Source organism: Trichosurus vulpecula, chromosome 8 (genome assembly GCF_011100635.1).
Source record: "Trichosurus vulpecula isolate mTriVul1 chromosome 8, mTriVul1.pri, whole genome shotgun sequence".
Lineage (NCBI taxonomy): Eukaryota > Metazoa > Chordata > Mammalia > Diprotodontia > Phalangeridae > Trichosurus > Trichosurus vulpecula.
This window is the reverse complement of record NC_050580.1, coordinates 209,440,469-209,459,248: the sequence shown is the minus strand read 5'-3', so window position 1 is coordinate 209,459,248 and position 18,780 is coordinate 209,440,469. Positions and strand designations below refer to the sequence as shown.

At 39.4% G+C, this 18,780-nt stretch overlaps 1 protein-coding gene across 1 annotated transcript in view; it reads left to right on the top strand.

The window, feature by feature from the left end:
• The first annotated feature begins 5,048 nt into the window (after positions 1–5,048).
• The window catches only part of FANCM (FA complementation group M), a 109,540-nt gene continuing 95,808 nt past the window's right edge, over positions 5,049–18,780 (top strand). Inside the window, exons 1-5 of the mRNA XM_036769550.1 lie at positions 5,049–5,607; positions 6,671–6,843; positions 9,556–9,633; positions 11,873–12,031; positions 16,687–16,818. Of these exons, the coding sequence (XP_036625445.1) occupies positions 5,049–5,607; positions 6,671–6,843; positions 9,556–9,633; positions 11,873–12,031; positions 16,687–16,818 (1,101 nt within the window). The remainder of the gene's footprint in view (positions 5,608–6,670; positions 6,844–9,555; positions 9,634–11,872; positions 12,032–16,686; positions 16,819–18,780) is intronic.

The following is an 18,780-nucleotide window of genomic DNA, read 5'->3' as shown; positions in this document are numbered from 1 at the left end:
AGAGACTTGAGGCAGGGAGAGCAGTTAGTCCAACAGTCTAGGAAAGTGGTAGGTAATGAGGGCCTGAGCTAGAAAGATGACTGTGAGAGTGGAAGGAAGGCATGAGAGATGTTATGAAGGGAGAAATGACAAGATTTGGCAACTTACTGGATATATAAGGGGGAAAGAGGGAGGAGTTAAAGATAACACTGAGGTTGAGAATCTGGGTAGTACCTTTGATAGTAAAGGGGAAAGTTCAGAAGAATGATGGATTTGGGGGGAAAGATGAGTTCTGACTTGGACATACTGAGTCTGAGATGACTGTGAGATATCCAGTTCAAGATGTTCCATAGACAGTTGGAAATGCAAGAGTAGGGCTAGATATATAGATCTTCCAATTATCTTCAGGTAGTAGAACTGATAATTAAATCCATGGGAACTGATGAGATCACTAAGTGAGATAATATAAAGGGAAAAGAAAAGAGGGTCCAGGATACAGCCTTGGGGGACAATCACATTTAGCAGGCTTGACATGGATGAAGAGTTAGCACAGGAGTTTCAAAAAGATCAGTCAGACGGGAAGAAGAACCAACAGAGAACGATGTATCTAGAAAGCAGAGAATATCCAGGAGGAGTTGATCATTAATGTTAAATGCTGCAGAGGCCAAGAAGGACAAAGATTGAGAAAAAAAAAATCTATTAGATTTAGCAATGAAGAGATCACCGGTAACTTTGGAGGGAGCAATTTCAGTTGAATGGTGGGGCAGGAGGCCAGATCACTGGGAGTTTAGAAGAAGGTAAGAGGAGAGGTAGTGGAACTACCAATGGCAGTGCCTTTTTCAAGGAGTTTAGCTGAGAGGGAGACGTGATATATAGGAAGACAGAGAATGGCAATGGCAGGACTATTTGAGAGCTTCTTTTGAAAATGAGGGACATTTGGTGTGTTCGTATGCAGCAGGGAAGGAAGCAGTAGATGTGGAGATGGAAGATAAGAGAGGGTGGGGATTATTGATAGTGAGGGCAATCTGGCAGAGTAGACAGAAGTTAATGGAATTAAAGGTGTATATATATAGAGAGAAGTTGGCCTTGGCAAAGAGAAGGGACATCTCTGGGTCTGGAGTGAAGGAGGAGAAAATTGGTGGAGGGGAGATGGGTGAAATATATGATATGAGGAGAGGGGGAGCTCTTGGAAAATGGCCCGAATTTTATTTGGTGAAATGTGAAGCTAGAAAGAAAGAACTGATGAACTCTGAATGCAGATTGAAGCATACTTTTAAAAACTTTCTTTATTTTTCTTGTTTGGGTTTTTTTTGGCAACATGGCTAATGTGAAAATATGATTTCCATGACCTACATATGTATAATCGATATCAAATGGCTTGCCTTCTCAAGTACAGGGGAGAGAATTTGGAAATCAAAATTTTAAAAAAGGATAGTTAAAAATTTTTAAACCTATAATTGGGAAATATTTAATGAAATAAAAAATGTTAAAAATATGAGGCTAGGTCTTTATCTAGGACTTCCTCATTGGTTGGTTGTTGTCCTTCATTCTCAAAGAGGACCAAAATGACATCGCTGTGTTAGAGTCAAGTTATAGTATGTCCTACTGTGGACCATCAGACCAAAACTTCCCATTACTGTCAAGGGTACCTCCATCCACTTGGTCACCCAGGCTCTCAACTTCACTGTTAATGGAAGAGAAAACCCAGCCGAGATTTGATAGCCCAACTTTGTAGTAGATTCAGGCAATGAAATTTCTTTATTTTCTGCAGCTCTTTCAGTAGAATGTGAGTTAGGCTGAAGGAAGTTGACAATGTGAGTAATTCGGGGTTTCATTTATCAAGATTTAATTTGGTGATAGGCCAAAGGATAAGAGATTTGGGAGAAGATAGTATAGTAATGAACTAGCTCACCAAATGTTAGAGATTGAGAAGGGAAGAGTATACCTAGCGCAGAGGTGATGGCCTGGGAAAATACTGAGAGACAGAGAGAATGGTGTTGTGGGGTTAGGAGACGTAAAGCATAGGGAGAGAGGGAATGATAAAAGATAAAGGAATTTTGAAATTTAGGAACATAGAAGTATAACTTTTTTGTCTTAAAAAAATATTAATTCGACATTTTTTTCGACATTGACTTCCATAAGATTTTGAGTTCCAAATTTTCTCCTCCTCCTTCCTTTCCCTCCACTCCAAGACAGCATGAAATCTGATATAGGCTCTACATATACATTCGTATTAAACATATTTTCACATTAGTCATGTTATGAAAAAGAATTAGAACCAATGGGAGGAACCATGAGAAAGAAGAAACAAAAAATAAAAGAGAGCAAATAGTATGCTTTGATCTGCCTTCAGACTCCATAGCTCTTTTTCTGGACGTGGATAGTATTTTCCATTATTCGTCTTTTGGAGTTGTCTTAGATCCTTGCATTGCTAAGAAGAGGCAAGTCTAATAAAGTTAGACAATGTTGCTGTTACTGTGTATAATGTTCTTCTGGTTCTGCTCACTTTACTCAGCATCAGTTCATGTAAGTCTTTCCAGGTTTTTCTGAAGTCTGCCTGTTTTACATTTCTTATGGAACAATAGTATGCATATACCACAACTTGTTCATCTATTCCCTGATTGATGGACACCCCCTCAATTTCCAATTCTTGGCTACCACAAAAAGAGCTGCTATAAATATTTTCGTACATGTAGGTTCTTTTCCCATTTGTATGATCTCTTTGGGATGTAGACCTAGACAGGGTATTTCTGGGTCAAAGGGTATGCACATTTTTATAGCCCTTTGGGAATAGTTCCAAATTGCTCTTCAGAATGGTTGGATCAGTTCACAAGTCCACCAACAATGCATTAGTGTTCCAATTTTCCCACATCTCCAGCATTTATCATTTTTCTGTTTTGTCATGTTAGCCAATCTGATAGGTGTAATGTGGTACCACAGAACAGTTTTGATTTTCATTTCTCTAATCTATAATGATTTAGAGCATTTTTTCATGTGAGTATAGATAGCTTTAATTTCTTCTTCTGAAAACTGCCTGTTCATATCCTTTGACCATTTTTCGATTTGGGAATGACTTGTATTCTTATAAATTTGACTCAGTTCTCTGTATATTTTAGAAATGAGGCCTTTATCAGGGACACTAGCTGTAAAAACTGTTTCCCAGCTTTCTGCTTCCCTCCTAATCTTGGTTGCATTGGCTTTGATTGTGCAAAATGTTTTCAATTTTAATGTAATCAAAATTATCCATTTTACATTTCATAATGTTCTCTATCTTTTGTTTGGTCCTAAATTCTTCTCTGTAAATCTGACAGGTAAACTATTCCTTGCCCTCTTAGTTCACTTATAGTATCAGCCTTTATATCTAAATTGTGTACCCATTTTGACTTTATCTTGGTATAGGGTGTAAGATGTTTGTCTATGCCTAGTTTCTGCCATACTATTTTCCAGTTTTCTCAGCAGATTTTGTTAAATAGTGAGTTCTCATCCTAGAAGCCGGTGTCTTTGGGTTAGAAGTGTAACTCTTGGGGCAGCTAGGTGGCGCAGTGAGTAGAGCACAGGCCCTGGAGTCAGGAGGACCTGCGTTCAAATACGGACTCAGACACTTGACATGCTTACTAGCTGTGTCACCTTGGGCAAGTCACTTAATCCCAATTGCCCTGCCTTCCCCCCTCCAAAAATAAAAAAAAGAAGTGTAACTCTTGTGGGTGATGGTAAAATCAAGGGTAGGCCTTCGTGTATAACTGAGGTGGAGTGGAGAAGCAAAATATAGGGAGTTGAATAGATTGAGGAACTGGGAAGTTGGGGTATTTGAGAGAACATTAGTATATATTGAAGTCCCCTACTATGAGCGTAGGAACTGGGGAAACTGTGTGAGCCAGGAATTATGTTTATGAGAAAGGAGGAAAAAATTCATGGGGATCAGTACATATGGACCACCAGAATTTGAAGTGGTGATAAATTTGAATATTGTAAATCTCAAAAAAACAAGTGGTTGCTGAGTGAGGAGCAAGGAGGATTCCAATGCTGGAAAGGGTAGGTAGGGAAGCATTATTTATATCTATCTTATATATTATTATAAATTTGTAATAATTTTTAAATTTTATTTGAATAAAATATGAGTTAAGACATCTGTATAGGTTATTTTGTGAAAAGTGAGTGAATGGTATACAATTTTTTCTCTTTTGCTAAAATAGTGGAAGGCTTTGCTACATAGATTTTGGAAACCACTTATCCATTATTCATAGGCATGAATGCAGGAGATTGAATGCCCTGTATTGCTAGCTCCATCAGTGTCCCTGGAATGGAGTTTAGGAAGGGGAATGACATACAACGGGAAAGCTCGAGGGCTAAAAGTCTCTGCCTATCAAGTTTATTTGTGAGCACAGGACAGTTATTTGTTAGCTGTGTGAGCCTGGGCAAGTCACTTAACTTCTCTCAACCTCAGTTTCCTTATCTGTAAAATGGGCATAAATAATAGTACTTATCTCAGAGGGATGTGGTGAGATTTAAAAGAGTTAACATAGGTAAAGTGCTTTGTAAACATTAAAGGGATACATAAATGCTAGCTATTTTCATTATCCCAGAGGAAAGAGAGAACCTTTGAAGATTTTCCAGTAGAGGCAGAGAGAGAGAGAGAGAGAGTGAGTGAGTGTGTGTGTGTGTTCATCCTTTTTATCAAAGCTCTTCGATTTCCAGAAAAGCTACCATTTGAGGACGCACTCATGAGGCAAGAGAGCGGTGCAGTCAGCTCGGTAAACTCCTGCATCAGCCGAGCTTGACAAGCTGGGAACCTCCCCGGCTCAGCGCCAGGAGGGGGGCGGAGCGATGACTCCGGGACGGCTGCGCGCCTGCGTCGCCGTCCGTCGCTCAGGGGCGGGGTTTCGGGGTGCAGACCAATCACATCGCAGACGCCCTCTGCGCCGCGGTATTTTCGAGTGGTCGCGCAACGCCGAGGCCCGTATTCTCCCTCTTCCTGCGCAGTGCGCCGAGGCATACTGATGGGACTTTGGTCAGCGGCTCCCGTGCTTCGGCCTCGGAGGCCCGAGCCAGCCACGTAGCTTTTCGTCAACATGAGCGGCAGGCCGAGGACCCTCTTCCAGACATGGGGCTCCAGGGTCACTCGTTCTGTCCGTTCCTCCTCCTCCGGGGGCGGCTCTGGCGCTGGGTGGCCGCGGGGCCTCGCCGGCTTCGAGGCTTGCGCCCCGGCGGCAGTGGAGGAGCCGGAGGCGGAGCCGCCGGAGGAGGAGGACGATGAAGTACTGCTGGTGGCGGTATACGAGGCCGAGCGGCGTTCGGGCGGCGGCGAGGTCCCGGCCTCTCCGGAGCCCCTGGAGGACTGCGGCTTCTGCCCCGCGGCGGGGGCCGTGTGGATCTATCCCACCAACTTCCCGGTGAGGGAGTACCAGCTGCGCATCTCGGAGGCAGCCCTGTTCTGCAACACCCTGGTGTGCCTGCCCACCGGGCTGGGGAAGACCTTCATCGCCGCCGTGGTCATGTACAACTTCTACCGCTGGTTCCCCTCCGGCAAGGTGGTCTTCATGGCCCCCACGAAACCCTTGGTCGCGCAGCAGATCGAGGCCTGTTCCCGGGTGATGGGCATCCCGCAGCGCCACATGGCCGAGATGACAGGTATCCCAGACGGGTCTGGGGGCATCGGGGGTGGGGAGGATAGCGCCTCGCGGAAATAGTGCATGTTCCTATCAGAATGCTGCTTTTGGTACCCTCACCCCTTCACTGAGGTTCCTTGGGTACCCACTCAGCAAGCATTGTATTCATTCATTCAACATTTATGAAGCTCCTAGTAAGTACCAGGTACTGTGCCAAGCCCTGGGGATACAAAAAAGGTCAAAAACCAGCCCCCGCCCTCCTAGAGCTTACGACCAACAAGCAGACAGCGATCTTCAAACGAGATGTATACAGTGTAAATTGAAGACGATCCCCTGGGGAATGCACTAACCTTCAGAGGGAACAGGAAAGATCCTTGACCTGTAATAATAGCTGACCATACATATATAGTATTTTTTATGTTGTTTCACCAGCTCACCGCCGCAATCTTGTTGGGATGCAGGTAAACAAATCGTAGTATTAGTTTTACAGATTTGGAAATAGACTGTGAGGTGAAGTTACCTGCTCAGTTCCACACAGTCGTTAAAGGGAAGATTTCTGCCTCCAGATCCAGAAGAAAGCTATAAGATCCGTGGCTAACCTGATCATAAGTGGGTAGTGGTGATGATGGTGAGTGGGAATAGCGATGCCTTTGCTTCAAAAAACCCAGATCTTAGGCTTTCGATGTCTGGGATATCTAGAAGAGATCATGACCTTAGCTTAGATTTATTTTGGTCAGCTTAATCTGTTTATGTTGTGACTTTAATTTTCCATTCACCTCCCCCCCCCACGTATATATGTATGTATATAAACAATAGTAAGTGAAAATTAACTTTTGGGCTTTTTCCTTTGTCATCATTCCTATTAGTTATTTTGACCCTTTTTAATGCCTTATACTCATCAGGTCTTTAATCCTCTTATGTAACAGCTACTTTGACATTTAGTCTCTGATGTAGAACTTTGAGGTTAAGTCAAGTAGAAAGCCAGTTAGCCAAGAAAAAAATCTACTATGAAAAATGGGCCAATTTTTTTCCCATATTTTATTAAGTGTAACAATTTTGGATCTTATTTCTTCTTATTTTTGCAGGTTCTACCCAAGCTTCCATCAGGAAGGAAATATGGCACAATAAAAGAGTTCTTTTTCTTACTCCTCAAGTTATGATAAATGACCTTTCTCGTGGAGCCTGTCCTGCTGTTAAAATTAAGTGTCTAGTTATTGACGAAGCTCATAAAGCTCTTGGCAACTATGCCTATTGCCAGGTAATGATTCTGTTAGTATTTTGGGGTCATAATCATCAGAAGCAGTATGGCATAGTGGATAGAAACACTCTAATATGACACATTTTGGCTGTATGACCCTGGGCCAGTCGCAACCATTTTCTGCCCTACCACCATGTATTACTGTCATAACTGTCTCCTCCCCTTTTCCCTGGGACTATAATCGTTACTAACTTATCTGGAAAGCATGTGTTAATCGACTACTTTGTTGCTCTGATGCTTTGTGACTTCCAGTCCAAAATTCCTTATTCTAGCTACCAGTCCAATATGACACCTCTACTATTACAATATAAACTCTGTGAAAGTGGGGATAGTTGCTATTGTCTTAGTGTTCCCCTGGACATTGAGGGGCTTTGGGATCTCACTTATTAGCAACTGCTGACCTCGCTAATGAATGATCATGCTTGGAAAGTTTGTGCCTCAGTCTCTCTTCATTGCACATTTTTATTGGGACAGCACTGTGCTTGGCACATGATAATCCATGGAATTCTTAATAGGCTTCCTAATTAGGAATAATTCATAATTGGGAATAATTGTTGAAGCCCTATACTGTCTCTTGAGTTTGGACTGTAATCTTAAAATAACTTTTTTCGTAACCCATTAACCTTCTGAGGCTACCCATTGTCTATGGCATAATCTGGTAACAAATTAGGATGAATTGGATAGATGGACAGAATGAAGGAAGGGAGATCTGTTAGCAAAATATATCTGCTGTATAGAAGAGTGGGTGATTGATTGTAGTGGGAATTAAAAGGAATGAATGGATATAAAAGCAGAATTTGTACTTTCTGAACTATGTAACCTACTTTTTTTCCCCTAGAATAATAGATTTATTTTTTTTCTCTTTTTTTTAAAAATTTTTTCAATTTAATATATTTAGTTTTCAGCATTGATTTTCACAAGAGTTTGGATTGCAAATTTTCTCCCCTGTAACCTACTTTTAAAAAATCATATACAATTTTGAAATCAGTTTACTTAATTTTGAGTAAAAGTTGATTATTAAAAGTTGGCATTTTTTCACTTGCATTTAAAATCATTTTATGATGTGGTTTCTGAGCTTCATACTTTCTGATATAGCTCTCCAAAAACCACAAACTCAACAATGCCAAAGTATCGATGAGATTAAAAAGCAGAAAGTGTTCTAAAGGACTTGGGGCAAAAGAGGAAAAAGAAAATGAATGGAAGAAGAAAGAGAGTTTACCTCGCTTTTTAAATTCACAGTTCCTATACATTTCATCTCCTTGTTTGAGGCCCACAATGTCTGAAGGTTTGGCTTGAAGGGCTCTGAAGTTTCATGTGTGTGTGTGTGTGTGTGTGTGTGTGTGTGTGCGCGCGCGCGCGTGCGCGTGTGCGCGTGCGAGCGCGCGAGCGGTGTGCGCTCGGCGCGTGCGCACATGTGCTACTTTATGCTTGTAAGTACTTTTTTTCCCAAGGAATTTTAATGTGAATGAGCATGTTCTGTGTAACTGCCGAGACAAATCAGACCCTATATTTGCAAATACATGTTTATCAAGAAATAATTGTGTTGAATATTCAGAATTGGGCATTCATCCTTAAAAACTGAGCTCAGTTTTTTCTTCAGACATCATCATGAAAGAATATATATTTATTTGATACGCTGACATTTTCATATTCTTACTTAAATACTTAAAAGGACCTGTGATTTCATCAGTGTAAGTACTACCTTATCTGACAGGTAACAACCTTTCTGACTTAGTATGTGGTATTTGAGAGTTATGGTTGAAAAATTCATTACTGTTCTCCAAACCTGATAATGAACCTCTAAATTTAGTTGAGTTGGTCCTCAGATAACAGATATGTAATCTGTTCCTGGGCCCATCCATACTCAGTCTTTCCAGTTTGGTAGAATGTATCAGAGACTGTGTTCTGCAAGTATAACAGCCTTCAAGAACCTAGGGTTACTACACTACCTTCTGCACCCCAAATGAAACATTGAAACAGAACCTGAGTGTGCTTTATATTTAAGTTTTTTGATGATATTCTGGAATCAATAGTGTTTTGATTTCTGTGCCAGTAGATCTAAATGTAAGATGTTAATATTTGTTATTTTTCAAAACTTTGTACTTATAAATGAAACGCAAGACTAACATTAGTGTCCACTTTTTTCCTTTAAAAGTTCAAATAATTCGGTGTAATTTTTTCCTATGTCATTTAGTGTCCCAAAAGAAATGTGCTTGTTGGAAAATTAGTGCCAGTACTTGTGCCAGGGATCTAGAAAAACATGAATGTAACAATGAGATATGTGGTAAGAAAAAGTGTTTTTAAAAAAAAAATTTGGCAGAAACACTTTTTCTTTCTTTTTTTTTAATTATTTTTTTTCTCTTTTTTATGGAGGGGGGAAGGCAGGGCAGTTGGGGTTAAGTGACTTGCCCAAGGTCACACAGCTAGTACATGTGTCAAGTGTCTGAGGCTAGATTTGAACTCAGGTCCTCCTGACTCCAGGGCCGGTGCTGTACTCACTGCACCACCGAGCTGCCCCCAGAAACACTTTTTCAAAAGTAAAAAAGCAATAATCGTGTGCCAAGTACAGAGTTTGAATGTTAGGCATGGGTTTGATTATTAATATAAGACATTAGCCTACTGTCTATCATCATTACATTGAAATAAAAGATTACATATACTTAAAATGCTATTTACAAAGGTTTTTTTAAAATAAATGTTTGTTTTTTCCAGGTGGTAAGAGAACTAGTTAAATATACGAAGCACTTTAGAATATTGGCTCTCAGTGCCACACCTGGCAGTGACACAAAGGTAAGTCTGATAATGTTTCCATTTAATAAAAATATAAATACTTAAAAGTTGCCATACACAATTTGTCTAGCCCATAATAGTGGCATTGAGGAACATATGAATAGACATGATCATCTTCCTTGCATTGAAGGTCTACAAAGATAATGGAAATAGCTCCATACAGCCCTGATTTCCCTGAATAGTTTGTTACAACAACCATGAATTAATCTATCGTGTACCTTAGACAATTTATTTTTTGCCTGTGCCACCACTATTTTAAAAGGTTAATATTTAAACTATTTTATTGATGACTTAGCCCCTGCCCTGAAGGTTCTACCTTTGCTTTTAAAAATAACTCAGGTACAACCTACTCCATGAAGCATTCCCTAATCTCCTTGAGTTGGTATCTTTTTACCCAGGATAATAGTTCTTCAATTTCTTCCCTTTTGCGAACTTTGTCTTTTCACACTGGCTATGCATTTACATACCAGGAAGGGATATTATTCAACTGTTTAAAATTAGTGACAACAAAAAGTTTCAGATGGTTATGTTAATATTTACTTATTAAACATCTCAAATGATTATAACTGCTCCTGAATTACTCAAGAACTTCTTCACTTTTTTAAAGGCTGCAGGATTAGGCAGCTGGCTTTCCAGAATGAGTGATATTAGAAACATAACCACCATTATGGTATTTTAACTCATTGACAAAGAATACTAATAAGAGATTTCACACTTCACTTTCAAATGCAGTAACTGGTGTATTATCACAACTCATTATTACAGCTCACTTTGAAGTGAGCCGGTGCTGACTGATGGTGACAGTGTCAAATTTGTAACTGTTGTGTCATCTTAGATTTGACCTTAGTACATATTGCATTAAATGATTTATATGCTGCATTCCTTGTCAGTTGGTGTTATGTGAATTGCACCAAAAAAAATCTGATAATTTTTGTCATTGCTTTACATTTTTTCCCCCATTCCCTACCCACCCCAGCCCCCAAACAACCAGGGGGCATACCTCACAGTTGGGAAAACTGTGGGTCATCCTGTGGGTCAGAGGAAGGGGAAGAATATTCTTTGAAAACCTCTTCTGCCACTATAAACATACCATTTCTGGTATACTATTAATATATTTTGGTTTTATATCACTTTACTTTTCTACTGTATCCAAGGAGGCAGCATACTATAGTTGAAAGAATTCTGACTCTGTAGTCAAAAGACTTGGGTTTGAATCCTACTTCTGTGTTTTACTGGGTTTTTGACCTTGAAAATCACTTAACTTATTTGGGCTTGTTTCCTTATCAGTAAAATGAAGGGCTAAGAGTAGAAGGCTAGAAGATCCCTTCCTGATCAGACCTAAATCTGTGATTCTGTGATCCCTCCCTCTTCCCCTTCCTTTGAGCCATTCCTTGTCACAAAGATGTGAAAATATAGATGGGTAAAATCAAGGTCAATCAGCTCCTCAATCTGATCTGCTTTATAAATTTGGCAGCTGATCCTTAGGGTGGGTTAGCTTATTAGCATTCTTAAAGTGAGAAATTTCAATGTTTTGAAAAACTACTTTTGGTTTCTGATGGTGATACCAGTCTTTTAAAAGCATTTTTAATCTGGCTATAATTTAAATTTGCTACTTTTAAACTTTCTGTTGTTGCCCAGAAGCCAACTTAACCTGTCTTCTTGAGTTGTCATTTTCCAGAGATACACTGGCCCTGGGGGATGTGAGAGGCCAAGGTCAAGGATGACCTCTCCCCATCCCCCTCAGCTGACATTTGTTATTTACACCTTTAGCTGGACTCTCACAGTGTGATCTGCAAGGTTGAACCAGCTACGAAATAGGCTCCAGTTGGTCTGCACCAGACTGATACACTGTGCAACTGGGACCCGTGTAGATTAACAAACCATCATATCTTCATAGTTTAGCAGTTCCCAAGGGAAAAGATTGTGGCTTTTGCCATCTTACTAACTCATGTTCCCCCTCCCTTTCCTTCGCCTTTCTTCTCCCCTTCAGCAGGGGATTAATTCTTTGCGTGCTCCTACTTCTCCCTTCCTTCTCCCTTGTCACACCCATTTTGGAGGGCATTGCCTTTCCCTTCTCACTTGTGGAAACTCATAAACATGCAAGCTTCTGCTCAAATTGTGAACTCCTTCATACTTGGTATAGGAATTCCACATGCATGTTCATTTCTCTTGTAATAGATCCAATTTCGATGAAGGTTTCATGGACTTAACGATTTTTTTCTTTGTTAACATCGTATAGGCTGTGCAACAGGTTGTTTCAAACCTACTGATTGGACAGATAGAGCTTCGTTCTGAAGACTCTTTAGATATTTTGCCATTCACTCATGAAAGACGAATTGAAAAACTTGTTGTTCCTCTTGGAGAAGAACTTGTAACAATTCAGAGCGCATATATACAGGTAAGCGATTTCTTTGTGATTGTTAAACTCCTAAATTTCTGTTATGGGGCATCTTTGTTGTTTTTTTGTTTACTGTTTGGCTTTGAAAAAATGTTTTTATTAAGGATTTAAAAATGATTAACAAACACATTCCCTTATATAAACAACATAAAAAGGATTGTATATGAAATCATGAGTTTCTCATTAGGTACTTTTTTTTTTAAGTGCTTGTTAAATTTAATAAATAAATTGCTTATTTTTTGTTTTTCTGAGCTTTTTGTTTCCTTCTGTCTAATCTCTGTCACTTCTGACTTCCATATTCCCTCACAGAGGCCCTAACCTTGTAAAAGATAAGCACGATCAAGCAAAAAAAATCAACATATTAGCTACATCAAATATGTTTATACTTCAGTCTTCTAAGTACTTGTTAGCTCTCTTGCCAAAATGTGGGAGATATGCTTCAGTCTTCTAAAGCCATGACTGGTCATCATATTGATCAGATGTCTGGTGTAAACAAAAACACCTTTGAAATATGTTATTATTGTCATAGAAATTGTTGTCCTATTTCTGCTTATTGCACGCAACATCAGCTCATCTGTCTTCCTGGGTTTCTCTGAATTCATATTTGTCATTTCTCATAATGTAATAATATTCCATTATGCTCAGATACCATGAATTGTTTAGCCATTTCCAAATTGGTGGGCATCCACTTTGTTTCCAGTACTATGCTAAGACAAAGAATATCGCCATGAAATATTTTTGTCTTTTTCCCCTGTCTTTGATTGGTACTGGGGTGTGTGTGTGTGTGTGTGTGTGTTTAGGGACTTTTGGGGTAGAGGTCAAAATTCTAGAGAGGCAGAAATTTTTTTTCCTTTTAAATTTATTTATTTTTAGTTTACAACATTCAGTTCCACAAGCTTTTGAGTGCCAAATTTTTTCTCCCTCCTTTCCCCCCAGATGGCATGCAATCCAGTATAGGTTCTACATATACTTTCACATTAAACATATTTTCACATTAGTCATATTGTAAAGAAGAATTATAACCAATGGAATGAATCATGAGAAAGAAGAAACAAAACAAAACAAAAAAAAAAAGAGAGCAAACAGTTTGCTTCAATCTGCATTCAGACTCCATAATTCTTTCTCTGGAATTTCTCTTCCGTCATGAGTCTTTTGGAGTTGTCTTAGAACTTTGCATTGCTGAGAGGAGCCAAGTCTATCAAAGTTATTCATTTCACAGTGTGTCTGAAATTGTGTACCATGTTCTCCTGGTTCTGCTCCCCTCACTCAGCATCAGTTTATGTAAGTCTTTCCAGGTTATTCTGAAGTCTGTCGGCTCCTCATTTCTTATAGTACAATAGTATTCCATTACATTCATATAATACAACCTGTTTAGCCATTCCCCAATTGATGGGCATCCCCTTGATTTCCAATTCTTTGCCACCACAAAAAGCGGTGCAGTAGATACGGGTCCTTTTCCCATTTGTATGATCTCTTTGGGATATAGCTCTAGATGTGGTATTGCTGGGTCAAAGGCTATGCACATTTTTATAGCCCTTTGAGAATAGTTCCAAATTGCTCTCCAGAATGGTTGGATCAGTTCACAACTCCACAACAATGCATTAGTGTTCCAATTTTCCCACATCTTCTCCAGCATTTATCATTTTCTTGATTTGTCATGTTGACTAATCTGACAGGTGAGATGTGGTACCTAAGAGTTTTTTGATTTGCATTTCTCTAATCAATAGTGATTTAGAGCATTTTTTTCATATGGCTATAGATATCTTTAACTTCTTTCTCTGAAAACTGCCTGTTCATATCCTTTGACCATTTATCAATTGGAGAATAACTTGTATTCTTATAAATATGACTCAGTTCTCTGTGTACTTTAGAAATAAGGCCTTTATCAGAGCCCCTGGTTGTAAAAATTCTTTCCCAGTCTTCTGCTTTCCTCCTGATCTTGGTTGCATTGGCTTTGTTTGTGCAAAAACTTTTCAACTTAATGTAATCGAAATTATCCATTTTGTATTTCATAATGCTCTCTGTCTTTTGTTGGTCATAAATTCTTCCTTTCTTCATAAATCTGACAGGTAAACTATTCCTTGCTCTTCCAGATTGCTTATAGTGTCAGCCTTTATATCTAGATTGTGAACCTATTTTGACTATATTTTGGTGTATGGTGTAAGATATTGGTCTATGCCCAGTTTCCGTCATACTATTTTCCAGTTTTCCCAGCAGTTTTTGTCCAATAGTGTGTTTTTATCCCAGAAGCTGAAGTCTTTGGCTTTATCAAAGAATAGATTGCTATAGTCATTGACTACTGGGTCTTTTGTACCTAACCTATTCCACTGATCCACAACTGTATTTCTTAGCCAGTACCAAGTAGTTTTGATGATTGCTGAGGCAGGAATTTCTTAGTTCCTTCAGTACGTTAATGTGCCTGCACTGTTGTGGCCCCTCCAGCAATTGTCATTTTCCTTCTTTTGTCATCTTTCTAATTTTAACTTTATTGGAGTTTGAGGGAATTTTTATGTAGGTATTAAAATTGGGGAGGAGAGGAGGATGGGGAGCCAGGTACTGAAGTCCTTTAGAAAGGAGGGAGAATGACCTGGGGGCTCAGTGTTCTACAACTGCCATAATTTTGATTGGGTAGAAAATTTTAATTGTGTGGACTTCAACAGAGGAAGGTTACTGAGTGAAGAAAGCAAAGGATGAATCTAGAAGTGATGGTGGAGAACAAAGAGTATTCTGAATCTCCCTCAAGGACTAGTGAGGGTGAGCAAAGGAAAAGCCAGTTCTGGAGAGGATAGCCAGGTTTGCTGTATTGTTAGAGGAGTTAGGTCTCACTGAAGGCCAGTAGTTGGAAAGAATGTGAAAGGTCTAGGAGGAAGGGGAGTTTGTTCACTACAAAACAGAGATTTCAGAAGGTACTGTGAAAAGGTTGGGAAGGTTTGGAGTGAGATATGAGTGGGACCAGATGAAAGGGCTCAGGGACAAGAGAACTTGAGGAGGGGAAAGGGATTCGTTTCCTCCTAAATGTTCACTGATTGCTTATTACAGGCATAGAGAGAGAAGCGGGAGAAATCATAGGGGCAATAATGGATTACTGATGGGGAAAGAGGCTCGCAATTTCCAAAGGTGTTAGAGAGAGTTGGATTGGTTCTGTGTTTGCTCCTTCACTGGGAAGCCTAGCACCGGTGGGGAGGGGTGGGGAAGGGAAGTTGGTAGTGGTTCTATTTCCAATATCCTTCCACCTCTCACCCTGGCTAGCAGAGGGTACAGATGGTCTCCCTCTATCCTTAAAGTAAGCCGGTAGAGGGGAAAGGTGGGGAGGGGAATGGACACATCCGTGTGGATACCAAAGAATATTGGTTTTAGGTCTCATTCATTATGTATTACCAGCAGAGTATGCTGGAGCCTGGTTCTGTGCAAGGCCTGTGGCCTGTGGGTTACAGGTACCTCGGCAAGAACTCTTCCATAGGTAAAGAAAAACAAAACAAAATGCATATGAAAACCTTGTATCTCTTAGTAAGCATTCATTAAGCACCTGTCGTGTTGCCACGCATTGTACTAAATATGCCAAGGATACAAAGAAAGGCAAAAGATAGTTCCTGCGCTCAAAGAGCCTATAGTCTAATGAGGATATGGTATGAAAACAATATGTGCGAATGATACACACATATAAACCTGTGTGTATGCATGCACACATATGTATACACAAATATACATACATATATACATATATATTCAGAGATAATCAGCAGGGGGATAACATTAAAGGGGAATCAGGAAAGGCTTCCCATAGAAGGTGGAGTTTTAGCTGGGACTTGATGCCAGGGAAGATAGATGGAGATGAGGAGAGAAACTGTTTTGGGCATGGGGGACAGCCACTGAAAATGGCTGGAGACTGGTGATAGAATGTCTTGTGCAAGAAGAGCCAGAAGGCTGGTGTTGCTGGATTACAGAGTATGTGGTGGAGAGTAAGACTGGATAGGTTGGAGGGGGCCGAGTAGTAGATTTTATATTTGTTTCTGTTGGTGATAGGGAACCGCTGGAGTTGATTGATATGGTCATTTGAAAGGGAGGTGGTGACATGGTCACACCTGCATTTTAGGCACATTAATTTGATAGCCAAGTGGAGGATGGATTGGAGTGGAGAGAGTACTTGAGGCAAGGAGACCAACCAGGTGGCTGTTGTAATAGATAGTCAAGGTGGTGAGGGCCTGCGCTAAGGTGGTGGCAGTCAGAGGAGAGATAGGGACATACATGAGAGATGTTACAAGGATAGAAATGTCAGGACTTGACAACTGATTAGATGGGGGTAGGAGTTGAGGATGACACTTAGATTGCAGGCCTGGGTGATTGAGAGATGGTATTCTGCACAGTAATAGGTAAGTTCGAAAGGTGGGTTTTTTTTTTCTTAGTGTATAATAAATTTGACATGCTAGTATCAACACTGTCCTGCTTTTCTATTGTACTTAACTTGTGTGGCCCCTTTAATGGTTTTCTGTGTTTACTGGAAAATATTAAATATTTGTTTTAATTATATCTCACACTTAAATTAAACCAACTTTAGAATAAGGAAATTGGTGAGCATATATGAAAACGAAGTCATATAATATGTCAAGTTTTTATTTAGCAAATTGGTCTTTATATACATTTTTTTTAATCTACAGGTTTTAGAAGCATTTGCTAATCGCTTGATTAGAGTTAATGTTCTGATGCGACAGGATATACCCAACCTTACAAAGTTTCAGATAATTTTAGCAAGAGATCTATTTAGGAAAAACTCATCTCCTCATATTCTGGTAAGTGTTTTAAAATACTTCATAACGTGATGAATTGATTTTTCTTTGGTGCCAAGATAATGTATAGGCATACTGATTTTAGCTTTAAAAATCACATCATCAGCAAATGAATTAGGATTTAAATAAATGCTGAAGATATACTAAGACAACTAAAATGGTTTAATGTTCTCAGTTCAGTTAAATTTAAACTCTTATCTTTCATTACCAAATCAGTGCTTTTGTATAGTCAATAAACTAAGTACAATGGGATCTTGGATTTGATATCGTTTAGGCAATTTTGTACTAATAAATATGTAGTCTGCATGTGAGAGCATGTCCCTGTGATTATGTATCTGTGTGTGGGTATATATATGTTTTGTGTGTGTGTGTGTGTGTGTGTGTGTGTGTGTGTGTGTAGATGTGGGAGCCATTCTGAGGGACAAAGTCTGAAGGATATTTATGCTCTAAAAGATAGACATTCCAAATGGACAAGCAGAGGGAGGACAGGAAGGATTGTATTTGGGAAACTGCAAAGTTGTTCTTATGACTCCTGGCTTCTCCCTGAAACAAAGGCCCGTCTTTTAACACCAGTGTTCTGATGATACCATGTGGCTATGAATCATATAACACCACAGTTTCTGAAAATTCCTAAATATTAAAGAAATCGAAGTTTTTGAAGAAATCACAATGCATAGGTGCCTGGTCGGTATGTTAAACTATAACATGTTAAAACAGGGAAGCAGTAGTGAGAATTTCATCTAAGAAATGTATGATTGAAAAAGATGATGGGCAGGATGGAGAAGTAACTCATTGACAGTCACTCTGTTATATTGGGATCCTCATGATGACATGTTGAGGAAAATGTGATGACATTGATAAGTGTCACATAGAATAGGAAGGCATGTATGGGTTACAGTCTGCATCAGTGGAAAGAATACTCATGGCTATGAGCTAACAGGTCCCATGGAGTATTAGAGAACCTTTCACAAAACAAGTATGCTTTAGTCCAATAAATACCAAAATATTCATAGCAGTACTTTTTGTGGTGGTATATGTATGCCCATTGGTTGTGGAATGGCCACATAAAATGTGGTTTGTAATGTAACGGGCTATAATGCAGTAAAAACTGATGGATGGGGGAATTCAGTGAAACGTGAAAAATCACAGAATTAAAGAATTCGAAAGTTGTAAGGAACCTTGACAGCCATCTAGTTCAACTCATACTCAAAGGAATTCCCACAGTAACACTCCCAAGAAGTGGTTGTCTATCCTTAGCTTGAAGACCTCTATGGAGGAAGAACCCATCACTTTTTATGGCAAGCCATTCAGTTTTTGGACAGCTCTAATTTCTAGGAAGGTTTTCCTTATATAAAGCCTAAATTTGTCTCTTTTCGACATCTGGCCATTGTTCCTGGTTTTACCCATTAAGTTGACCTTATAATAAATTAGAATAAATTTAATCCTTACTCCATGTGGCAGTCCTTCAGATACCTGAGCAGAGTTATCATGTATCCTCTGAGTCTTCTTTTCTCCAGGTTAACTATTCCCAGTTCTTTCAACTGATCTTAATATGTCTCCATCCTGGTTGCCTTCATCTGAACATTCTCAGGTTAATCAGTGTCTTCTTAAATCATGGTTCGAAGTCAGATGATGGAGGTTAAAGAAAGGAAGGAAAAGCTTTATAAATCCCAAAATATTTATAGCAGTGTTTTTGTTGTATGGGGAAGCAAAACATTGGTGGGACTATGGGTGGGGGGAGTGCTTGCTCATTCATCATGAAACAACTGAACAAGTAATCTTAATAAATTTAATGTAATATTGTTGCAACATAAGAAACTCTAAATAAGTATATTCTAGATAAACTTGGGAAGACATGTATGAAGTGACGCAGTAGGAAGAAAGCCAAACACAGGGAAACATGACCACATAAAGGAAAACAATTAAATGATATCAGAATTGAGATTAATGTAATAATCTTGATTC